Below are 25,846 nucleotides of genomic sequence, written 5' to 3' on the forward strand. Positions count from 1 at the left end.
AAATGCATCCTCCACTCAGCTCTAAGACAAGTCTTCCTAAAGGGAAGCGAGTTTCCCCCTCGCCGAAAAACCCTTTGAGAGCACACCAATGTTCATCGCCGCACTATTCACAGTAAGGCAGAAATAGCCCCAGTGTCTACCAACAGATGAATACGGGAACAAAATGCGGTATATGCAAACAATGGAATATTATTCAACCTAGAAAGGAAGGAAATTCTGATATAAACTACAACACAGACGAACCTTTATGGAGGCATTATGCTAAGTGAAATAAGCCAGACACACACACACACACACACACACCAAATTTTGTACAATTCCACTAATGTGAGGTACCTAGAACAGGCAAATTCATAGAGACAGAAGGCAAAATAGATGTTATCAGGGGTTGGGGAGCAGGGGGGATGGGGGTTATTGTTTAACATATACAGAGTTTCTGTTTGAGATGATGGAAAGTTCTGGAAATGATTAATATGATGACTGTATGACATTGCAATTGATTATACTTGATGGCACTGAATTGTACAGTTAAAAATGGTTAAAATAGGAAACCAAGCCAAATGAAACCAAACCAAATAAGCAAACAAACATACCCCTTCCATGGCACCCAAGGTGCTCACTGCAGTCCAGCTGCTCTCTGCCTCCCGGTCTCCGTTACTGCCCTGTCCCCCACTGCAGCCCAGGGCTGGCAGACCTCCGTGAGGAGCCCAGCTGCCCCTTAGTGTTGGGACTCTGCCTGTGGTTCAATGCCTACACAGTGTTCACATTTTGCTCAGACATTCCTTCTCCCGGGAGGTGTCCGTGGACATTCCCCCCCTCCCTTGTGCTTGGATGGGGGCTTCTCTCTGAGCTGCCCTAAGACCCTCTTCTAAATATCTGCTTTTTAAGTGTCTGTCCCCCACCCCCCAGTAAACTACAAGCTTCTAAGAACTAGGACATGAATTATTTGGCATGGCATTTCCAGCACCTAGCATGGCACCTGGCACAGATTGGATGCTTCATAAAATTAGAAGCTCATCAATGACAGAATAACCATCAGGGCTTATGCTGTGATCAACCAGGTTATTTCTTCCATAATAGTTACTGTTATGATCGATATCATTATATCACTATCATCGGTATGATATCACCATCATCATCATCACCGTCACCACCATCATCATCATCACCATCATCACCATCACTATGACCATCATAATCATCACCATCATCATCACCACCATCATCACCATCTACCAGGAACTTCATGAGACCACCCAGTAGACCCATGAGTACTGAGTTCTATTCTTTGCCTTCATTCAACAGTCAGTGACCCAGTTGGCCAAACCTTGGGAGCTCCATGCCTCACCCTGTGGCTGCTGACCCAGCTGCCCGCCACTCCTTGATCCACCATGGGGGCAAGCTCTGGGGTCTCCACCTCCCCTCACCCCTCAGGCAAAGGAAACAACGAGGTAGAAGGGATTAGATACAGGGAATGAATCACCCAATAGTGCTCCACAAAGAAATGCCACCAGAACAGAATCTCAGCAGGAGATTTGGAGCATGGGCGGTTGAAGAAACCAGACAGCATAAGGGAAGATTTTAAGTTCAAACCCGAGAAGGTCAGGGAAGCGACACTGGGGAGCAGATGAGAATTCTCTTGTTCCACTTCTCCCCTGTCGTGAGCAATACTGTTGGGTGTCGTGAGCATCATACTGGCTAAACTGTGCCCTCATCGTTAGCTTTCCTTCCACCAGAAAGCTTCTCATCCTACAGTCTACCCCCTTATGTTTGTCGATTGGCAAAAGAGGTCTTCAAGAGTTCAGATCATTAAGCCCTACTGAGGCAATCTCCCAAAATAGAAACACTTTCCCATCTAGAATTTTGCTCAGTTTAGAATGATGGACAGTAGTCAGGGGAGTTCCTCGGCATCCTGGAATCACATGTACATGGAAAGATGGCCAAGAGCAAGCATGGATAAAGGAAACCAAGCAATTGAAGTCAACTGGTCTTAAAAGGCAAGTGAGGACCCCTCGCCTCACCCGTGTCTAAAACAAATCTGAAGGCGGAAGAAGGGACTCACCATCAGCACAGCCCTCCGGAAGAGTCTGGAGTCTGAGGCCCTGGTGGTTAGAAGGTGGATGCCAGCCACATCGGCTCCACCACGGTCTGCCGCCAGGGTCACGCGTCGAGGGTCCCCACCAAACACTGCGATGTGGGTCTGCACCCAGGTCAGAGCCGCCAGCTGGTCCAGCAGCCCCCAGTTGCCACTCACCTCTCCAGAACCTGCAGAAAGAGGAAAGCCTTTTACCCTTTGCGATTTTACAATCCGGATTTTAGTCACCCCCGGTGGTGTCTGAGCCAGGCACACGGCACCTCTGGGGGACCTGGCCTCCTGTCTGCACAGATCAGGATGGTGGGAGCGGCATGGGCTCCAGAACCGGGAGCATCCAGCCTTTGCTGGGTAGGAGACCCTGACGTTGTCCTTCTGTTTCTCTGGCCCACAGCGTTCCCACCATAGGCGAGGGCACTTGCTAGGGCAGCCGTTTACATTAGAGTCAGGGCACTTTCAGAGTACCAGCTGGCTTGGCACATCAGAGGGGATGCCCCACGTCTCGGCCCACTGTGGTGGCTCTCCACACCTCTTCCTCCCTGACAAGGACCAGGCCTGGCTGAGGCTCTCCATCCAGTTCCTTCCTACTGCTTCTTCTCCCATGCACATTCAGCATGTTGATCATTCAGCAGAGTTGATCTCTCTATTCTCTTTTCACAGAATTTAGTTAAGTATTTATTTACTGAAGAGCTCAGCACTATTTTTCTAATGACATGATTCAAACACACACATGCACACACACACACACACACACACACATGTATAGTATAGCAAAAACACATTCTTCTCCTCAGCATTTGGCACATCACATGCCCATGCCCTCTGGCCATCCTCTGAACCCAGTGGATCCTCCTTGTCAGTCTACACAGCTGACCACTCTGAAATACCCGGCGTCTTCCAGCTTGAGCTGAGAGTCACCCACTTTGTTCAGCGACATGCCAGCAGATTCCCATGCCCCCGATCACCACCCACCTGCTGATGACTCGGGAGCATCAGGGGCACAGAGTGCCCTCCCAGTTCCGGCTCCTCAAGTCTCCAGGAGGCTACCTTGCTGAAGGCACTTCAAGTGCACTGAGTCCCAAAGGGAATCGATTCCAAGTGCCCTGAGCATGCGGCCAGTAGCCTTTGTGGAATTTCTCACGTCCTCCTTCTAATGCGGCACCACCCCCCTGGTCTGCTCCTGCACGGCCTTGGAGTCTTCCCTGACACCTGCTGTACTCCACCCTGACCCCTTCTGTTCCCCAGATGCTCTAGGCTCTCTCCCCACCGATCTCCTCGGCGCTTGTCACTGGCCTCAGGTATCCGTGCGTCTCTCCCTCTGATTCTCCGTGCCACATCCCGAGTGGTCTTCTAATTTTTTTTTAATTTTCATTTACTGGGGCGCCTGGGTGGCTCAGTCGGTTAAGCGTCCAACTTCAGCTCAGGTCACGATCTCGCGGTCCGCGAGTTCAAGCCCCACGTCAGGCTCTGGGCTGATGGCTCAGAGCCTGGAACCTGCTTCCGATTCTGTGTTTCCCTCTCTCTCTGCCCCTCCCCCATTCATGCTGTGTCTCTCTCTGTCTGAAAAATAAATAAACATTAAAAAAAAAATTAAAAAATAAATAAATAAATTTTCATTTACTTATTTTGAGAGACAGAGCACACTTGAGAGGGGAGGGACAGAGAGAGGCGGGGGGCGGGGGGAAGAGAGAATTCCAAGCAGGCCGCACGCTGTCAGCACAGAGCCTGATGCAGGCTGGAGAACCCACGAACTGCGAGATCACGACCTGAGCCGAAACCTGAGTCAGACACTTGACCAACTGAGCCACCCAGGCACCCCCTGGGTGATCTTTCAAATGCATAATTTTTCATACACACACACAGACAGACACACACACACACACGCACACACACACTTCCCCATCCTATCTAAAATTTCCCATCTCATCCCATTAGGACATGATCTCAGTTCTCCCAGTGCATTCAACACACATGGGACTAGGGTGTCTGTCCCCTGGGCCCCATCCCCCTTCATCTCCTCCCCGGGCCTGGCTTCTTATCAATTGCTCAAACATGGGGTCACCCTCTTCCAGGCCGGTGCCTGGCACATGGGGTTTCCTCTGCCCAGAGCCTTTGCCTTCCCCCGGCCTTCCTCATCTTCCTCCTCCAGCCCAGCTATCCTTCAAGTGTTAGCAATGCCGTGAATTCAGAGGCAGCCCTCCAGTGAAGCAGGGCTCCCTAATCTGGATACTTGTCACCCTGGGTACTGCCTCCCTTGCTAGACCGTGTACCCCACTGAAATCAGGGGCACACAGCAGGTCCTCAGTAAATGTCAGGCGAATGAATGACCAGAGCTATGATCAACAGGGTCCAGTATCCAGCAAGAAACTACCAGCGAGACTCCATAGTCCCAAACAGAAAACCAGAAGAATCGCGCACCCCGATTTGCCAACCTGGCGCTCACAAAGCTGCTGAGAACGCCTGCTCTGGGGACATAATAGCTCAGATTACTCTTCCAGCTGGGAATAGTCTCAGCATTTCTTCAAATGCATTTTGTGTTCTGGGTTTGGTGAAGACATTAGCACAGTCCTCACCATGACTTTTCTGGATCACGCTTCCGTTCCGCTTGTTAGGACAAATGCGTTTGTTTCTGAGGTCTTGGGCAAGGCAGGAGAGCAGGTGCCAATGGAGGAGGACCCAGTCCGGGACATCTGGGAAGTGACGCCTGCAGCCTGTGTTTCCAGTGACAATGTAGGAGGGCTGGGGGCCGCTGTCCCTGACTCTCCCTTCCCCTATATCAGCTTCCCAAGGACAGTGCTGACATTGTGGGGTCTAGAAACCCCCAGGAAGTCAGAGGGGGAGGGGGCCTTCAAGGGCTGCTCTTCAGACAGTCTGAATTGGGCTTTGCCTGGTGCGAGGCGCTGTGCCTGGTTCTGGGGGGAGGGGGGCAAGACAGGCATGTTCCTGGCCCTCAGGTCACACAGGGTCAGCAGCGCACGCAGGGGCAGTGAGCCGGCTGGTCTCTGGCAGGCTGCACCAACCCCTTCCTTCCCTGAGGAGGAACCTGAAACTCCAGGGGAATGTTTGCTTTGGTGCAAGAAGCAAACGTAAGATAAAGTCGGGACTTAGATCCCGATGCATACTCAGAACTCTCTGTCCTAACGCTCAGTCCAACTCAACAAACACTTGTTGGAATGATGTGCGAGGCACTGTGTTATTTTCATTAAAAAAAAAAAATTGAAGTGCTCTCTTTAAGGAACTTTCTGTGCTCGAAAGCCCTCCTGACTCCCTCGCTCCTACTGCGTCAAGTCTAAACATCTTCCTGGCTTTTGAGATCCTCTAAGAATGGCCTTGGCCCGTCCAAGCCGTCTGGGCTCCCTTCACTCTCCTACACTGACCCTTGCCCAGCCATCAAGGCCAAGTTCATCCCCCTGCAGTCTGGCTGGCTGTGGCCGACCGGGGGTCCTCCTGGTTTCATCCTGCCCACACATGAGCTGTGCGGTGCCCCCATGACACTGGAGAGGGGCTCCCCCCCTGGCCACACATAGAGTCCAGTAGGGAGACAGAGGTGGGCAGATGTCCAACCCTGTGCACCTGCCCCTGCTGCCCTGACCTGTTTTCCACCTCCAGTGTCCTGCCCCTGTGAACCACAGAACCAGCCCAGCAAGCATCTAACTGTTCCCTCGATCCCTAACTGGTTCTCACTTGCTTGTTGGATTTCTTCCAGTACCCCCCCCCCGAAGCTCTCGGGGCTCACAGCGGGCCCTCACCCGGTCTTGTTGATGGCCGTCGGTAAGAGGCGGCAGGTGAGGGGGCCAAGCGCTCAGGTGATAGAGCCAGAGGGCCCTGGACAAGCTCCTGAATGTGACTTGATCTTCCCTGTCTGGGAGGTGGAAATGATAACCATACTCATGTCTTTAGGTTGTTAGGATGCTTGAATTAGTTCAGGACTGGAAAGGCAACGGAACAGCGCCTGGCAGAAAGCACTGTAGAATTTGTTTGGCTTTGCTTGAATAAACCAGATTCAGGCGCCAGCATTGTCTCAGGTCTTTGCAGACCTTGGCCTTGGCTTGGCTTTTGCAGCAGAAATGGCCCTTGTGGAGGGGCGGCCGCCGAGACAGGACTCTGTGCTCGTTCTTTTGGTTGGAGGGTGGCAGTGCCTCTCGGGAGGCATCCGTGTGCCCCAGGGATGACGAGGTGATGGTAATGGTCCTGGGAGTGGCCTTCTGTCTGATCCCCTGGCCAAAGCACACTTCCTCTGTCCCCACACCCTGCAGAGGGCCCGCGGGCCGCCCTGCCCACTCCTCCTCTGAGCCTGCACACCACCTGCCCCATTGCCCTCGCCGCACTGCTTTGCCGGAGAGAGGACAATCGCTGTGGCCTGTGCCCCCGAGGGTCGGTCCCCACCCACAAGATCCAGGCTGGGGAAACACCCCAACCCCGGCCCGGCACCAACCACCTCAATTCCCTTCCGACTGCTCAGCTCACCAGGAACCAGGGCCCCCTTGAAGTGCTGATGGTTTTTTTTTTCCTTTTCTTGCTGAGAACGTGAGTTTGTCTAGTCAGCCGCAGGGCGGGCGTGAGCTTCTGTTTCCATTCTTCCTCCGTCCCCTTTCAAAAGTGCCTCTGGGGCGCCTGGGGGCTCAGTTGGTCAAGCGTCTGACTCTTGACTTCCGGCTCGGGTCACGATCTCGCGGTTCGTGAGTTTGAGCCCCGTGTCGGGCTCTGTGCTGACAGCTCAGAGCCGGCTTAGGACTCTCTCTCTCCCTCTGCCCCACCCCCCGTCTCTCAAAATAAATAGAAATAAAAATAAAATAAAATATGAAAAGCGCTTCTGGCGTCGAGGGCTCTCGGAAGACTGTTTTCACTCTGGGCTACCATGGAAGATGCTGTGTACGTTGATCACAGGAGATAATGTGCATAGACTCAGTAAGTGCCAGGGGCCATTGCAACTGCTGTGGTCCAGGGGCAGCTCTGTGCCAGCTACTGGCCAGATGCAGAGCCAGTCATGACCATAACACAGCCCTGCCTTGAAGAAGCTCCATCCAGGGAAAGAAACGGGGCATTAACCCTTGCGAGCCCCTGCTGGGTGCCAGGCATCTGCCCTCCACCCACTGTACCCTATCATCTGCCCATATGTCCTAGTGTCGTTTGAGAGATGGGCAACCTGTGAGTGGAGGCAGAGGGAGGGAACTGCCCAGAGCCCCTGGGTCCCACAGAGCTGCTCTCAGACCCCGTTCTGCTCAGACACAAAGTCCGAGCCGTACAGGACACTGGGCTCAGGCTCGACTCAAACTAGCCTGTCTCTTTCCAGACTTGCGTGCTGAACTGCAGTTTCCAACTATTTAAACTGGAAAAGGGGAGGGGCGCCTGGGTGGCTCAGTCGGGTAAGCGTCTGCCCTCGGCTCAGGTCACAGTCTCACAGTTTGTGAGTTTGAGCCCCGCGTCGGGCTCTGTGCTGATGGCTCAGAGCCCGGAGCCTGCTTCAGAGTCTGCGTCTCCCTCTCTCTGCCCCTCCCCTGCTCGCTCTCTGTCTCTTTTTCAAAAATAAATAAACATTAAGATTTTTTTTTAAGTTAAAAAAAATAACATGGAAAAGAGGAAAGACGAACGGGTGAAGCACAGGGAGGCCTTAGGGGCAGTGAAACTATTCTGTAAGACACACGATGGTAGACACGTGTCATTATACATTTATCAAAACCGTAGAATGTACAATACAAAGAGCGACCCCTCCTGCAAACTGTGGGCTTTAGTCAATCATAAACTATCAGTGTCTCCTCATCAGTGGTAACAAGCGTGCCACACCCACGCGCAAGGTTAACAATGGGGGAAACTGAGGCAGGGGGAGAAGGAGTATATGGGAACTGTCTACACTTTCTGCTCAATTATTCTGTAAACTTAAAACCACTCTTAATGGTAAAATCTATTATACCTCTTTTATTTTTTTTTAAATGTTTATTTATTTTTGAGCGAGCGAGAGAGAGAGGGAGAGAGAGAGCACAAGTAGGGGAGGTGCACAGAGAGAGGGGGACAGAGGATCCGAAGCGGGCTCTGCACTGACAGTCGCAAGACTAATGCGGGGCTCGAACTCACGAACAGTGAGATCACAACCTGAGCCAACGTCGGACGCTTAACTGACTGAGCCACCCAGGCGCCTGCCTATTATATATTTATTCAATGTAAATGGTAAAGGGGATGGTGTGTTGGGTGTCACAAACTTACTGGGGGGTTCGTGGAATCGCACACCAGTCCCTCCCCCTTCCTGAGCATCCCTTGGGGCTGCGGGCACCTGCGTCCTCTGCAGAGCTTTGTCAGGGGACACACTGCGGCGGGCGGGCGGGCTGACTGTGGTCAGAGAGGCTGTTGTTTGCATCCTAGCGCCTCTGTGTCTCAGTGTCTCTCCGGAGGCATCACTCCCCTCTCCTGGCGAACTGCAGGGCGGCTCAATGGAAGAGAGGCAAAAGCCCGGGAATGTGGGGGGAGCTGGGGAGTCTGGTCAATAAAGCAAAGAAGAACCATCTGTGGCTAAAAGGATGTAAAAGACCAATCTTACTCTGTACACGGAAGAACAGGGAACCCAAAGGGCACTTGTAAACATCTGTGGGAGCAAGCCACGATAGATTTCTCCTTGCTGTTTGAGCAACAGGATGCAGAGCCCGGAACGCACTCCTAATTGTGGGCCATGGGGTTCCTCGACCTCTCTGAGCCTCATGGTTCATCTGCGCAATGGCCCTTTGGTACTGGCCTCACAGAGCTGCCTTAAGAATGAAATGAGGTTGGGGCGCCTGGGTGGCGCAGTCGGTTAAGCGTCCGACTTCAGCCAGGTCACGATCTCGCGGTCCGGGAGTTCGAGCCCCGCGTCAGGCTCTGGGCTGATGGCTCGGAGCCTGGGGCCTGTTTCCGATTCTGTGTCTCCCTCTCTCTCTGCCCCTCCCCCGTTCATGCTCTGTCTCTCTCTGTCTCAAAAATAAATAAACGTTGAAAAAAAAAAAATTTAAAAAAAAAAAAAAGAATGAAATGAGGTAATCCAGGAGAAATGTCTGGTGGAGACCGGCACTCTCAACTGTGACTTTCCTTCTCCCTCGCAGTTTTGCTTTAAGCACAATGAACAGGCAGCATTCCAGATCAGGAAGGAGAAGGGTTGGGCGTTCTGGAAACTTCCTTTGCCTCCCCCAACACTGTCTCCACCGGCAGCAGAAATGAGTCTGCCTTCCCAGAAGCACACAAATCCTCAGTAAGATTACACTCCACGAAACCGTCACCCCCCCCACCCCTCGGGCACAGGGGACGTATGGAAATTTACTCTTCCCTGTCTGGTAAGGCTCTGTGCCAAGGAGCCGGCCCTGTCTGTGGAAAGCTCCACCCGACCACGTTCAACAGGATGAGTTCTGAATTTCACCCGCCTCTTCAGAGCTGGGAGCTACTGACTTCGCAAATCATCGTCAGTCTCGTGTTTGACAAGAGGAAAGAAAATCCAGGCAAAGTTGTCAGCGCTCTAGCAGTCGACCCCGTTCCCTCCGAAGGACAATCTGAAATCTGTTTGTCATCCGTGTTTCCCTCGTTGGCATCTGGTGGTATTTCGCCTTGACTTGGCGCCCATTTTGGGTTTGCCGTGCAGGCCTAGAATCTTCTCACGGCGCTTGAGGCTTCACGCCATGTGGTCTACACAGCCCTCGTTCCCCAGCACTGCTGAGTTCCTGCCCGTGCTGGATACCTACCCACTCACCACACCCTAGGTGAGTTCATCAATCTCGCCATGCTACCTTCTACCTGCCCGTCCTTACTTAGCAGGTCAGGCATTCAGGTCTTAAGTGAGATCCTTGGAGAACAGAGATGAAGTTCAGTGCCTACCTGGAGGACCCACTACCGTATCTGAAGCCCTTTCACATGTACGACCTCCCTGGAGCCTTACGTAACTTTGGAAGTTGGGTGAAATCGTTCCCATTTTATAGAGGAGAAAGCTGAGACTCAGAAGCGAAGGGTTTTATGAATGAGACTCAGACAATGAATGGCAGAGCTGGCCCTCAGCTCTTCAGATTCCCAGGCCAGCGTGTCCACCGCTGGCCATGGCTGTTTGACAAATACCCACCACTGGTGGGGGCTGGACGCGGAGGAAGAGGCAGATGATGAAAGTGTCCGGGCCTCACCTCTGCCCTGGGTGCTGGTGGGGGAAGTGGAGGGTGTAACCAGGGTGACAAACGGTTGTGTGACTGGATAGGGGACAGGATGACATTCCCAAGTGAGGCTGGCATTCAAGAGGAAACAGGAAGCATTACTGACACCCGCCCTCACGCGGAGTCAAATGGCTTCCCTGTGGGCCCAGGACCTATAATCCATTTCTATCCTTTTCTAGAGGCAAGTCAATCTCAGTGGTGAATCCTGGCTCTGTTGTTTCTTAACTATCGATATTAAACAAGGGTTTGACCTTCTGGGACCTCAACACCCACCCACCCACCCACCCACACACACACACACCAGAAGATAAAGCACGTAATGGACTTGGAACAGCTTCAGCACAAAGTAAGTTCAGTCGGTGGCAACAGGGCGTCAGCATCACTGGAGGGGTCTCATGGTGTGCTGGACATTCCACTGAGAGCTCACCAGGCTGGAGGAGGGCCGGGGACCAGGAAGGGACAGATGGGGCTCTGAGAAGAAGGGGTTGGACACACACATAGAGTTGGCCTCGGCTCAGGGGTCAGCAGCCACACCAGCAACTCACCAGAACTCAGGAAGCCGAAGACACCCACTCGGGAGCCGGCAGTGACGACGATGAGGTTGCCAATGGCGGCCAGGAAGGAGCCGTCGATGGCCAGCTGCCCTTCACTCCCCCTGCCCTCCACGGTGTTGTGGAAAAGCACCAGCACGGACGCGTTGGGGGCCTGTGGGGAGCGGACAAATGTAAGGCGACACGTTGGCCCCTTCTCAGCCGGCAGAGCTTGGTGAGGGCACCTTTCCGAAGAAAGTGCCAGATTCTGAGCCTACACGTGACTCTTCCTGGCAACTCTGCCTCGTAAGCACACTGAGTCCCACGTTACCGGCTGAGCTGTGTCCCCCCAAAACTCACAGCTTGAATCCCTGACCCCCATGACCTCAGAATGTGACTATATTTGGAGAGGGTCCTATAAGGCAGTGATTAAGCTAGTGGGCCCTAAGCCAATATGACTGGTAGCCTCAGAAGAAGGGGACGTTTAGGGGCGCCTGGGTGGCTCAGTCAGTTGAGCGTCTGACTTCGGCTCAGGTCATGGTCTCGCGGTTTGTGAGTTCAAGCCCCGCGTTGGGCTCTGTGCTAACAAACAGCTCAGAGCCTGGAGGCTGCTTCAGATTCTGTGTGTGTGTGTGTGTGTGTGTGTGTGTGTGTGTGTGTGTCTTGTCCTCCCCTCCTCATGCTCTGTCTCTCTCTGTCTCTCAAAAATAAATGTTAAAAAAAAAAGAGGGGACATTTGGATGGAGACACACAGAAGAGATGCCATGTGGAGACACAGGGAGGAGATGACCATCCACTGGCTGAGGAGAGCAGCCTCAGAAGCCAGCAACCCTGCCGGCCCCTTGGTCTTGGATCCCCGGCCTTCAGAATCGTGAGAAAATAGATCTCTCTTTACGTCTCCCGGCCAGTGCTGTCTTACAGCATCACCAGTGCACTAATCGGCCTGATGTCACCCGATAAGCTGTTTTGAAACGTGAGCAGGTGGCGGAAACGGCAGCCCACGGCAGACCGGGAGCCCATCGGCTGGAGCTATGCAGTCCTCCAGCCCCTCGGTTCTCGCCCCTAGTTCATTCCGGAAGGCCCTCTGGGTCCTCCCCGGTGAGCCTCTTTAGTTTGGCCAGCGTGTCCCTGAATCCCACCCTGGGGGTACACAGCCACCTTCTATCATGCGCCGAGAGCAAGGCACTGGGCTCAGCACCTACATGTGTTCCTTATTCAGTCCTCAAGCTCCAGGAGCATGCGGATCGTTACCGTGCCCACTTTACAGATGAGAAGGCAGAGGCCTGGCGATCTTACATAGCTCGTCTGAGATCACACAGTGACGGAGGGAGTGGCAAGGCAGGACTTAAACCCAAGCTGACCCTTCTGTTAGAATATAATGCTCCCTCTGGGGGACCCGAACTTGACTCCGGGCCGCGGTGTGTGCAGGACCCCAGGTGCGTCTTGCTCACTCAGTCCTCCCTGTGCTGTGACGGCTCCAGCCACGTGCCACGGGCTCTGACACGCATGCGTTCCCCACCAACAGCGAACACTGGTTGAGGACCCGCCCCGATGGATGGCACGCTAAGTGTGGTCACCTCGGGCGCCCCCTCACAGCTTCCGCCCCACAAGGCCGATGCTCTAATGACCCTAAGCACCTCGACTCCACGGGTGCGAACGCTGAGGCTCAGAGCGGCGAAGTCACTGTTTAAAACACGTACGGGGAGGAGGTGGCTGACCCAGAATTGCAGCCTCAGCCCCCTCCCAGCACACTCCCCTGTGACATTGTCCCATTCGTGGTCATCTCATGTCCCCCATCAGCCATCTCCTGACTCATGAGACTCCATGCAATGTTTTATTTAATTCTTGCGAGAACGTTATGAACCAGATGTTGTTTCTCTCCCACTTTCAGAACCGGTAACTGGAGCACACAGAACGTGATTGCCTTCTCTAGGCCAGTGGTACGGGGGGGGGTCAGTGGAAGTCCAGCTGGGCGCCGGACCTTACTCCGGCATCCCAGGTATGGGGTGACCAGCACCAGGCAGAGGGGACCTGCTGTCTCCCTTATCCTAGGCTCTGTGTTCTTAGTGGTGCAGCCCACGGGAGCTTTGACGTCTGAGAGGCCTCATGACCAAGCTTACTCAGACCATCTTGCTGACGTCAAACGTCCAAAGGGCAGTGGAATCTCACTGCTAGCGGGCTAGGGGACCAGGACGCTGTAGCGTGGTCACCGGCACCATGGCGTCTATCGACACTGGGCTGGCGTCACCAGAAACTCATGTTTCCTAAACCTTATCAGTTCCTTTTTCTCTCGTGCACTCTGACCCTTCCCCCCAAAACAGGAAACTCAAACATTCAACACCAGGGTCATGGCTGCTTCTCAGGCAGATTCAGGCTTCAAATCGGGACAGAACCAGAGTCAGGGTCGCAGCGCCAAGCCTTTCCCTCCAGGACTGCCCCGAACAACACTCTGGTGGGGGGGGGGGGGGGAATTCCCTAGGGGTCCCTCCTAGGGTCTTCCAAGGACAGTGCTGTTCATTTCCTCATGCGTGGGTGAACGGGAGTCAGGCTCCGCCCTTTCCCCCCGCTCCTGCTCGGGCTCTCTCCCACTCTCAGAGCCCCGCATCACTGACCCTCACCCACTGCCTGCCTCACGCCTCCCCACCCACCCCTGTTCAAGCGGCACCTGCTGAACACTGCCCAACACACCTCCTGTCACTGTGTCCTCTCAACACAGTAGTCGATCGATACTTGCTTCTCTGTTTCCGCCCTTCCCACTAAGATGCAACTCCCTCTGTTTTAAGCACCGCTCCGTCCCACCCAGAGCAGTGCACCCCAACACAAGCCCTTTGTGAGTATTTCTCGGAGAAACGAAGCAGGACAACTGTGCCTCATCTCCCGTGGCGGGGGGGGGGGGGGGGGGGCGGGTGACCTGGGGATGTGGGGAGGATACGGTGAGGCCAGGTAGGAACCAGGAGAACCCCTGCTTATTCACAGAGCCAAGAACCAGACAGGACAGCCCTGGGGGGGGGGGGGGGGCAGACCTGAGCAGGCCACGGAGGAGAGGCTTAAAGGGCCTGGCAACTCCGGGGACAGGGGGTTTCTAACGGGGCAGTTTTCAGGGCAGTCAAGGGCGTCAGAACTCACCGCATTTTGAGGGACAAACACGTTAAGATACAAGCAATCCTCGCTGACTCTGGGAGACGTGGGTGTCCTGGCGCCTGGCTGCCAGCAGCTGGCCCTGGGGATACGGACTCTGTGACTTCCAGGTAAACGGCCGAGGGCACAGGCCTCATCTTCCCTTCCCTTCCCACCCACTGTCGGCCAGAACCCACTACCCCGGCCAAACGCCCGCTGGGCCACAGGCTCTGCCGCACTTGGGCGGCTTCGGGCGACGGGCAAAGGGAGTGGCAGCATGTGAGAGGAACAGCGGGACCCCCCCCCCCCCCCTCTCTGCCGCCGTGGGCTGTGGACCGGCCCGCCAGCCAGCCATGGGGGACAAGGGACAGGGCTGGGCCAGCTGCCTCAGGGCAGGGCTGCAGGAAGGGAGAGCGGAGAATTGTGCTCTTTCCCAGGTGAACACACACTGGCTCGGAAAATGGCAAAATCTCCAGTGTGGCAACCGTTTAAAGCGGTGTGTGCGTGGGAGGCGGTAAGGGAAACCGACGCGGTGGATGAGGCAGGAAGTTAGGATTTGACCTTTTTTTTTTTTTTTCCTTTTTCTAAAAACTCCTTTGAAGGCTGTTCCTACTGGGAGGGAGAGCCCTTTTTAAATGTTTTTCATTAGCTCATGTGCTTTTTTTCCCCCTCTCTGCTGTATTTCTCAGCCCCAGCGAGCCAGGTATGGCCAGGGGGCTGAGTTCCAACTATTTGCAGACTAGGGCCAGCGATGTGCGTATCACACACACCCGCAGGCACGGCCCACAGGAATCGTCCGTGAGGACCCTTCCGAAGCCTCTCTTTCCTGGAGGCAAAGTCCAGGAATGTGCGTGAAGAAGGGGGGTGCCCGTTGCCTGGGTCCCCGAATCACCGCATGGGGCAGAACACAACGGCCGCTCCATCACCAAATTCACTTTACGGGGGCAAGATAATGCTATCCAGAGGGTTTATCTGTTAGCGCACCTAAGGCTGCCTTAACACACTTCCCCGCCCCCATTCACTACTCAAACCGGAACGCACGGCTCTGTTACCGAGTCTCGCTCTGGAGGACCCGGACGGGAGAGGAGTTCTCTGCGCATTCACCAAAATGTATTTCACCAGATTCTCACCGTGGCTGGGTGGCATCCCAGGACCCTGTCCAGTTCAAGGGCTCCGGTGCCCGGAAGCGGCTCTCGGCCAGGGGCGGGGAGGCATACGGAACTCCCAGGAACTGATCCACCTGCTTCCATGACGTGCCCACCTGGACGGCCCGGGACCTGCCCAGCAGCTGGCCGTGGGGGGTGATGGTCACAGAAGGTGCAGGTGTCCCAGAGCTGAGCAGAGGGTTGCCTGTCAGGAGGACAGATGGGGGGCGGGGAGGGAAGGAGACGACAGTGGGTGCTGCATTCAGACAAAACACTGCTTTCACACTGTAAAAATGCGGGTAGTTCACTCAGACCCCAACAGCCTGAGTCCAGTCAGGTTACTTTCCAATGTGAAAAAAAAAAATTAATAGCAAATACAGCTGATGTTCACGAGACACTGAATGTCTGCAGCTCACAGCACCAATCCCCTCTCTACGTGCGCTGCCTCGCTGATTCTCGCCACCGGAGGCCAGGCAGAGCTTAACCCCGGATCCGAGCCCTTCCTCAGCTCGCTGGGGCTAGACGTGAGCTATCGTTCAGGATTACTTGGATTTTTAAAAAGAACAGAGGGATACAGAACGTGCAAGGTCTGGAGTCAGGCCCCACCATCGAACACATCAGTTATTTCCGGGGCGAAATGTGTGGCTTACTCATACGAACAGGGATGAACAGAGCATCTGATTTCTTCAGTTACTCTCGGGCAGATTTGGCCACCAGAGAAGTTTGCTACAAATTCACACAGCCACAGAAAAATTGTTTTCTAAGTTTTAGAACTTCGGGATTGCAGAAATGATGCTGAGGCACCGTGGGTCCTTATTTGCATTTCACTCCTAAGAAAACAGATTTAGGGGCCAAGGGTGGGTAGCTGCCAGGACATCAAGGTGTGGGATTCAAAGCATTTCTGGCCCCCGACTGTGGCCGCTGCCAGTTCACATGGGTCCAGGGCCAGCTCGGGGGCCCCTCTCCAGGCCACTGCCCTGGCCTGCAACACCCTCTCTCCCTTCCTGTGTTCCCCACGTCCATCTGGCCCATCAGGTCAAAGTTAGCGCCACCTGCCAGCCTGCCCCACCTCCAGCACCTTCCACCCCCTCCTTGTAATGCTCACCCCCCTCTCTGCAGTCCTCGCTTATCCCCTCCACCACATTTTCTGGCATCCATTGATGGAGTCAGTCAACTTTTGTTGGGACCCTGGCTCAGGGCCAAATACCATCATCTGGGACTTGGAACAGGCCTGTGTCTGATTCCCCACAGGGCTTAGGGCCTTGCACAAAGGAAACGCTAAATGCTGGTGAAGAGATCTTCTATTTCTGTCACTGCGTGTGTGTGCGTGTGCGTGTGCGTGTGTGTGTGTACGCATGCGTGGGGCGGGGAGAGAGAAATTTCTTATTATTTCCAGCAGGTGTGTTTGCTTTGCTCAGCTCCACTGTTGGCTGATTGAGAAAAGTTTTGCTGCTTGCTCTGCGGATCAGTCTCCACATACTGTTCCCATGAGGACAGGAGAGGAAGCAGACAGACAGGACAGATGTTTACCCCTTCCTCACGAGCGGGGCGTAATGCAGAGGTTCAACTGGAGGTGACTTTGTCCCCAGGGGGCATTTGACAATATCCGGAGACATTTTTGGTTGTCCTAAGGGTCTATGAGAGATGCCAGCTGCTGACATCTAGTGAGTAGAGGTCAAGGACGCTGCTAAACATACTGCAACTTGTAGGACCGCCCCCACGGCAAAGAACAGTCTGGCCCCGGAAGTGCATGGTGCGAGGGTTGAGAAGCCCTGGGATGGCGTGTGTTCAGGACGTTCAGGCCACCGAGGAACATCGTGAGGAGGAACCAGTGGATGGTCCAAGGAGGCAGGCGGACTTGGGCTTGATGTGATGCACCAGCTACTCGGGGAAAACTTCCTAATTCTTCTGACCCTCTATCTCCCCCTGCACAAGAGGAGTGGTAGCAGTCCCTACAATACATAGATGTTGGGAATAAACAACATGATGTCTGTGGTCCTCCAAGCCCAGCGCCTGCAAGTGGCAGGGGCTCCACAGGTGTGTGAATGAATGAATTGAAGGAAGAGAGGGAGGAATGAAGGGTAGGAGGGAGTGGGAGAGAGAAAAAAGAAAAAAGAGACAGGGAGGGAGGGAGGGAGAGAGGGAGGGAGGGAGGGAAGGAAGGAAGGAAGGAAGGAAGGAAGGAAGGAATGGAAGGAGGGAGGAAGGAAGGAAGGACGGGAGGGAGGGAGGAAACCATGAGTGAAACTTTGTTAAAAAACACTGCGGTCCTAGTAAGAACTCAATGGAAACTCAGGATGGAAGCAAATGGTCACACGTTTTAACCTGGTTCTCAGCCCACAGCTCCTTCTCCCAAGACCTGCTTCAGCTGTAAATCGCAGGATCTCGGGCAAGCACTCAGGACTGAGGGTGGTAAAGCACCAGAACCTTCAGGCTCCATCCCTTTCCTTTGCAGGAAAATAGCCACATTTCACGAACGTGGCATCTCTGAAGGAGGAGCAAAGACAGAAAATATAAAAGCTAAAGACTGTTGAGGGCACGCAAGCCTGCTTTCTCACGGACACTGGTATTCAACCCTCCCTCCAGACGCTGTCCAACGAATCCCAGACGGAATGAGCTCCAACATGGGGAAAACGTTAGATGTGCAGTTCTCTCTTTTGAAATGGTTTGCAGAAAATGATGGACTCTTTCTAGAAGAGCCACATATTTAGGCCACATGACTACTTAGCTTAAGAAAACGGTCAGTAGCCGTATGTGTGCACGAGGTGTGAGTGATGCCTGTGCCGAAACACATGGGCAGGCGTCTTCAGCTGGAGGTGAGCTCTGCACACTGAATTTGCATTGCACAGAATTAACAGGGAAACAGTTTAATTTGTTTTCCAGAAGCTAAACCTCAAAGCTAGGCATCTCTCCTCAGCAGGATTACGGTGCAGATTAGCTACACTATGGGTGAGATAGACTACTGCAATCTGACCTGACTAAATAGTATAAATGTCTATGTAGGTGAGGAGACTTGAGACTAGAGGCCCAAGACCACAATATGGCAATCAAAGCCCTCCCAGGCCTGGAAAGCACCCCCAAGGTCTAAAGGCTGAGGGAGGGGAGGGGACAGAGGGAGAGGATATCACTGGATCAAGACAGGCCTGGGAACCACCAGTGCTCTAGGGCAGGGTGGGGCCAAATGCAGCTGGTGCCTGGTTTTGTAAATAAAGTTTTATTGGCACACAACCACACCCATTGATTTATGTATTTCCTGTGGCTGCTCTTCCGCTAAAGTGGCAGAGTTGAGTAGTTGGAACAGACGCGTAGAGCCTAAAATATTTATCTGGCCCTTTACAGAGAAAGTTTGCCCGTCTCTGCTCTAGAAGATAAGATGGCAGAAAAAGGCAACATTAAAAAAAAAAAAGTTATTAATTCCATCCCATAAGCAGGTCTAATGGGGGAGGTGCTTCCCCCAGATCCCCAGCTCCCACGAACCCTGTTAAAGGGTTCTTAGATGTTTCAGTTAGTGATGGATTTCTAGGTTGCTCTCCCCTTGCTGGCTTCATCCCTGTATCCCCAGCACCTAGCACAACGTCGGATATGTAACAGCACCTCACTGGATGCTTTTAAATGAAACTGAGCCACGAAAAGCTGCCCTCTCCATGGTGACTATGATTCGGTAGTGAGGCGAGGTGGTTTAGGGTGAGCAGATTGTATCTAGAGATAGGAAACCTGGTTCCAAGTTCCCATTCTGTCACAGCTGGCTGTGTGAAATCGGAGAAGTGGATTCCCTGGGCCAGAGTCTCTTGATCACTAAGATGGGATGAAAGCCTTATCTTGTTATCTCAGGATTGGTGTGAGGACCAGCTGAGATAAGGCACGGGACAGAAGTGTCTGAACTATAAAATGATCATAAATAGTAGCCCATTTGATTACTTTGCTATGAAACTCAAAGGCCAGTGGCTTCCATATCTCGGATAAATGAATAAAGGCAGCACAGAGAAGTTCTAGCTTAGAAACAGGGTTTCCAAAAAACAAACAACCCAGTGACAAAATGGGCAGAAGACATGAATAGGCACTTTTCCAAAGAAGACATCCGGATGGCCAACAGACACATGAACACATGCTCAACGTCGCTCCTCATCAGGGAAATACAAGTCAAAAGCACGAGGAGATCCCACCTCACACCTGTCAGAATGGCTAAATTAACAATGCAAGAAACAACGGGTGTTGTTGATGAGGACGAGGAGAAAGGGGACCCCTCCTGCACTGGTGGTGGGAATGCAAACTGCTGCAGCCGCTCTGGAGAACAGTATGGGGGTTCCTCAAAAAATTAAAAATAGAATTACCCTATGACCCAGCAACTGCATCGCTACGTATTTATCCAAAGGATACAAAAATGTTGATTCGAAAGGGCACATGCACCCCAGTGTTTATAGCAGCGCTATCGGCAATAGCCAGACTGTGGAGAAAGCCCAAATGTCCATCGACTGATGAATGGGTAAAAAAGATGTGGCATATATACGCAATGGAATATTACACAGCCATCAAAAAAATGAAATCTTGCCATTTGCAATGATGTGGATGGAGCTAGAATGTATTATGCTGAGCAAAATAAGTAAATCAGAGAAAGACAAATGTCATATAAACTCATTCTTAGGTGGAATTTAATAAACAAAACAGATGAACATATGGGAAGGGGGAGGGAAGAGAAGAGACGGAAACAAACCACAACAGACTCTTAACAATAGAGAACAAATTCAGGGTAGATAGAGGGAGGTGGGTGGGGGTGGGCCAGATGGGTAATGGGTACTGGGAGGGCACTTGTTATGATGAGCTCTGGGTGTTATATGTAAGTGCTGAATCACTGAATTCTACTTCTGAAACCAATGTTGCACTGTATGTTAACTAACTACAATAGAATAAAATAAAATATAATATAATAAAATAAAATAACCATAATTGTATATGTGTGTGTGTATGTATGTACGTATGTATGTACATATACATACAGGGTTTTCATCTTCCTTCAGTCCATCCCAAATGAATGCCATCTTGCCCAGGATAACTTTGGCCAATTTTTCCTTAAGAACCTCAAAAGCCACTGCCCACAAGTCACATGCTTGGACGATCCCTCCCAGCTATATCCAGGCCCTCAGAAATAGCCACAAAGACACAGGCTGGGACTTACTCAGCTTCCGGTAAATGTGGGTGGCCTCTTCACGGAGCAGAAGCCGGCAGTTCTGGGCCTGCAGGCTATGTGTGCAGATCTGAGTATCAGCATAGAATACACACCTCACAGCACCAGGTCGGGTCTGCAGAGTGGTGACGAGGCAGGCCTGGTGACGGGAACATTCTACGGAATAAGAGAAGAGTGAGGCTTGGGCCTCAGAGATAGCACCTCAGCCATTCTTCTGTTTGATCAGGCATCCAATCGTGCATCCGGGAACCCGTACATCATCTATTCATCCATCAGTCCACCCATTCATCCAGTCGTGTATCTATGAATCCGTGCACCTGTCAGTCTATCCATCTAATCATGTATGCTTCCATCCATCCATCCATCCATCCATCCATCCATCCATCCATCCATCCATCTATCCACCCATGCATCCATGCAACCATCTGCCCATGCCTCCATCCATCCATCCATCCATCCATCCATACATACATACATATATAATCACTTACTTATTCATTTGAACATCTACTATACATCCCTGATACTGTGCCAGGGGCTGGAAATAGAATTGTGGTGGGGATGGGGGGTAGAACCCAACTCTTCTATCGATCTATCTTCCACACAAAAATCAGGTTTGGGGTTGTTTATTTAATTCACAAATGTGCTCCTGTCATTCCCTTGTTTGAAGCAACTTCCTGGCTCCCCACTGGCTTTGGGATTAAGTCATACCAGACAAAGCTCTCCATGCTCCAGCCCTTGTCTTCCTCTTCAGCCTTATCTCCCTGTCCAGCTCCCCCATCATACCCACAATTTTCCACCAGGGATTATGTCATTTTCCATGTGCACCAGGTCCTGAACTAGAGAATTCAAATTATTCATGGCATTAAAGATTTTCAGTCCTAAGAACAGCTGTGAAAATGGTGTTGACTCATTTACTTGGGCAAGCTGTGAACTGTCTAAGGGCCTCATTCACAGCCCAGTCTGTGCTATGGCAGCACACAGAATTGTGCAGTGCACAACCTGTACATCTATACACGGCCCTTTCTGTAAGATGTGCGTATTTCTATCCAACCCTGTCGGTGAGGGGATTCATGGAATCAAAGAATTGGAGGAGTATGAATGTTATTCAACCTCAGACTCTTGCAGAAGAGAGAGTCTTTGTAGAACATTTTTATCACATGGTTATCTAGCTTTTGTTTAAATACCAGTGACCAGAAACCCTCTAAAAGAAGTATGTGTCTGTGGACAGCTTTGCCTATTAGAAGCTTCTTTATTTTGTATTGAAAAATATCTCTTGAAATTTGAGTTTTCCCCATAGGTCTTAGCTTCGCCCTGTGAGCCTGGCCAGGACAAGTACATTTCTTCCTTGCCATGATGGCCCATCTATAATCTGAGGACAGCTATCCCGGCTTCTGCTCATCTCCTTTGTCTCCGGCTAGCCTCCTAGATCCTTCCTCTCATCATCTTCTGACCTGGCTCAACGTTGTTCTCTTTCTGGCCAGCTTACCCCCTTGGAGACCTTGACTATGGTCCACCCTGCAGGAGGATAGGAGTACTATAGAGGAGGGCACACCCAGAGTCTGTCCCCAGGTTCATCCCTTCCTGCCCAGCATGCCAGGCCATCTTGGGGTCTCCCACGTGCTTTGAGGTCAGGATGTTGGCAGCGCTGTGTGAGGCCCCGTCCCAATCAACCACCCTACCTTGGAGGGAGGGAGGGGTGGGAAACTCCCCTTACCCAACAGACAGAAGTCTCTGGCATCAGAGAAGTCCCTGGTGGCGGCAGTGCTAACGTGGGCAACATCAAAGTTCCTGATGGACGGGTCGACAACTGCTGCGGACAGGGCCAGGGACTGCCAGGAGCCCAGAGCGACTAGGAGGGAGAGCAGGGGACGTTAGTCACACGCAGCTTTCCATGTTGTGATGAGAAAGACAACGGGGTGCCACCTGGCACCCCGAAGAAGCAGCCCCAGGGCATCTTCCCTGCGGCCTCCATTCTCCTGTGACCCCATCCCTTGATCCATGTTTCCATCTGCAGTGATTTAGTACAAGTTTTTAGGAGCCAAGTTCTATGCCCAAGTCTACGGATACGAAGATAAAACAACGACAACAAACCATGGCTGTTTCTATTAAGAAGCTCCCAGTAGAGCGCGGGAGAAGTAAAACAGAGAAGGCCAGCATCGTAACGCAGGTGTCACGACTCAACAATCAGAACGAAGCTAGGTAACAATGACAATAGCGGATGTAGGGCTTCCCAGACACGGTGTCACTTAATCCTCCCCAAGCCCTCGAATGGAGCCAAGACCACTGCCTTCATAACGGACGCTGTGGCGTGCAGCCCGGGCCACCTTTCAGGACCCAGCCTCTCATCTCCCCAGCGCTGGGAAGCTGGCGTCTGGGGGCTCTTAGCCGCGTCCCCTCCAGGAACTGCCTGTGATCTAGGCGAGCCGCTGCCCCTCTCAGGGTCAGCCTGTGTCCCCAAACTAGTCCGTGTGGGTGCGCACAGGCCCAACCCCCTGCCCCAAGATGGGATGACTCTGCAGGGCCAGCCCAGCTTCAGAGCTCACCAAGGGATCCGCGGGGCCGGGGTTTGGTCGACACAGAAGCCCTACGTCTCCCGCTGACCCCTCGCTTCCTTACAGGGGCCACGAGCCCCGCGCACAAAACATCCTGCATGCAAATCTCCATCACTGAGTTTGTTTCCTGGAAATCAGCAGCTAAAACATCCTCTTTAAAGATGAAGGAAATGAGATGCAGAGACGTTAACTGGGCTCGCCCCAGAGAGTTCCATTCTTCAGGGGTGGGGCGAGAGCGAAACCCGGGCTTTGCATGCACACAGCCCATGCCCTCCGCGGCTCCAGGGCGCTGCCTCCCGCCATCTGTACATCTGTCACACCAGCAGGGAGGGATTCAGGTGCAGCTGTCAGACATATGGCTTGGCACGGGCGAAGAGACCTGCCAGAGCAACCAGTGTCCCTGCGAGGACAGAGGTGACCCTGAACAGGGACCTGAAGCTTCCACTATGAGGGAGGACTGTGGGTCTAGGTGGATGAATGCATTTTTCTGTCCACGAAGAGCACTAAAATGGGCAAAACACTGCCTCCCAACCCAGCCCTCCGTGATCGCTGGGAGCGCTAACTCTAGCATTCTCCAGATCTGTTTGGGGGGTGCTTCACTGATCGTTAATGGAGAAAAATCTATGTGTTCATTTACTTTTCCTTTCTGTCTCTGGTTTCGTTGTCAGAAGACCACAGTGGCTCTATCCCTATAGTAAGTACTTGTGACCATTTATCTCACTTGTGCTAGAAGAAGAGTATGGCCACCTTAGGTGTAGCAATTTACAGTTTGCAAAGTGCTGTCACTTATCAGCTAAGTGCTTTAAGTGTGTGAACCCAGTGTCTCAGTTTTCCCATCTGCAAGATGTCATTGGGTCCGATTCCCACGGAGCTCCGCCTGAGTGGTGGGGTAGGGACTCCAAGGCCTCCTTCACAAATGAGGAGTCAGAAACAGAAAGGCTACGTGACTTTCTAAGTTGAACTTGACCAAGCCAGACACAGAATCAGCCCTCTTGGCTCTCGGCCAACACTCTTTCCACCCCCTCCAAGCTTCCTAAATAGCTGAGCACCTTTCCCGGAAAATTGTCCCCAGGTATGAAAAGGTCTTTCTCTCGGACAGTACCACGCTCTTAGCTATATAAGGAAGCCTGTCATTTTTATCTCGAATCTGCCTTTGACGCCCAGAGCGCTAAAATTAGAATGGTAAAACAACCTAGACCACACCTTTTTCTTCTTAATAAAAAGAAAAAAAGAAAAGAAAAAAGAGAGTAAAAGGGTTTATCCAAAGAAGTCATCAAATAATGATACGAGACTTCCGATGGACTCAGCCGGAGAAGGCGAACCCCCTCCTGGAGCTGTGGGGCCGTCCTCAGACTCCAGAGCCACGTCTTTCTGACCTTGGGACCCAGCTTCTCTGCCGCAGACCCCGGGCTCTCATTTTCTTACACGTCCTCCACGCGTTACTATTTTCATGGTCAGTACAAGTGGCGTTTTTGCAACATGACCAAACTGAGCTGCATATTTTTAGGCGGTGAGGACACTGCAATTTCACAGAAGACTTATGATGGGGTTGCAGGACCATCCTGCCAATTACGGGCTTAAAATGGAAGCCTTGGCCGCACTCCGTGTTTAGCTTGATGTCTGGGGGAAAGCGCTTAGAATTGAAGGGTAAATTTCATCTCTAAAGTGAGAGTCTGCTCATCCGTCGCCACCCCAGGGCCTGGAGCCAAGTCACTGCCACACCCTCGTCCTGTCCCCTTCCCCCCAGCTGGCGGGGACCCTAGGACGGGCGGCTGCTGTTGTGCAGAACCCAGCATCTGGGGCTCATGCATCTCATGCAAATTCCGAGAACAAGTTTTTTGTGCATGTAAACCTACGATAAAGCCTGGAAGCTGGGGGGATCTTGGAAGCATTTGGGGGGGGGGGAGTTTACCATCAGAACCACCCAAAGGATGTTATCTGTGGCATATTGATGAGTTTCCTTCCCCCCCCACTTCTGTTCCAAATATATTTTATACACTGCAATGCCAGCATCACCTTAAAAAAAAAAAATCTCCCCTTGAATGTGAAATGCCACATGTATCATATATTAAGTACTTACATATAAATGAATTTTGTCTGCTGGGTAACCTTTTCTTTTATTCATCTGTTTGTAAATTCTAGCCCCGCCCTCATGCTGCTTTAAGCATTTTATCACCAAAGCCTTCCCAGATTACTTTCTCTTTAAAAAATATTTCTTGGGGTGGCTCTGTTGGGCATCCGACTTCAGCTCAGGTCGTGATCTCGCAGTTTGTGGGTTCAAGCCCGTGTTGGGCTCTGTGCTGACAGCTCAGAGCCTGGAGCCTGCTTTGGATTCCGTGTCTCCCTCTCTCTCTGCTTCTCCCCTGCTCACACTCTGTCTCTCTCTCTCTCTCAAAAATAAACATTAGGGGCGCCTGGGTGGCGCAGTCGGTTAAGCGTCCGACTTCAGCCAGGTCACGATCTCGCGGTCCGTGAGTTCGAGCCCCGCGTCGGGCTCTGGGCTGATGGCTCAGAGCCTGGAGCCTGTTTCCGATTCTGTGTCTCCCTGTCTCTCTGCCCCTCCCCTGTTCATGCTCTGTCTCTTTCTGTCCCAAAAATAAATAAACGTTGAAAAAAAAAAAAAATTAAAAAAAAAAAAATAAATAAATAAATAAACATTAAAAATAAGAAGAAAAAAAAATTTAAAAATCTATTTCTTGGCTATTTTTGGCTACTCATTCTACCAGATGAAATTCAAAGCCATTATATTAAGTTTCAAGAAAGCTCTTTTGGGATATTAATTGGAATGTCCTTCAAATTAAAAACGAACTTGGGAAGATTTTAGATTGTATTATGTTTAGGGTTTGATTTCATTAAGAATGGAATGGAACGTTTGCCCCATTATACAACAGTTACTGCTGGCGTAAAGGAAAGCCCTTTATTTGTGTGTGTTTATTTTCTGACAGGATCCTGAACTCCCTCAATGTAACCCGAAGACATGGTTGAAGGGCAGGCTCTCGTCCATGTGGCTACTTTGGAAATGGGGCCCAAACTGGATTGCAGATGTAGCAGTGACCTGCCTCCGGGGGTCTC

General features: G+C 52.1%; 1 protein-coding gene across 1 annotated transcript in view; it reads right to left on the reverse strand.

Moving 5' to 3' along the window:
- The window catches only part of TG (thyroglobulin), a 254,316-nt gene that overhangs the window by 104,039 nt on the left and 124,431 nt on the right, over nt 1-25,846 (reverse strand). Inside the window, exons 36-41 of the mRNA XM_086695581.1 lie at nt 21,937-22,071; nt 20,211-20,375; nt 15,023-15,242; nt 13,902-13,995; nt 10,791-10,950; nt 2,063-2,265 (exon numbers count right to left, since the gene is read on the reverse strand). Of these exons, the coding sequence (XP_086551707.1) occupies nt 2,063-2,265; nt 10,791-10,950; nt 13,902-13,995; nt 15,023-15,242; nt 20,211-20,375; nt 21,937-22,071 (977 nt within the window). The remainder of the gene's footprint in view (nt 1-2,062; nt 2,266-10,790; nt 10,951-13,901; nt 13,996-15,022; nt 15,243-20,210; nt 20,376-21,936; nt 22,072-25,846) is intronic.

The sequence above is a fragment of the Puma concolor genome, chromosome F2 (genome assembly GCF_028749965.1).
Source record: "Puma concolor isolate L17-30 chromosome F2, mPumCon1.1.hap2, whole genome shotgun sequence".
NCBI classification, from domain to species: domain Eukaryota; kingdom Metazoa; phylum Chordata; class Mammalia; order Carnivora; family Felidae; genus Puma; species Puma concolor.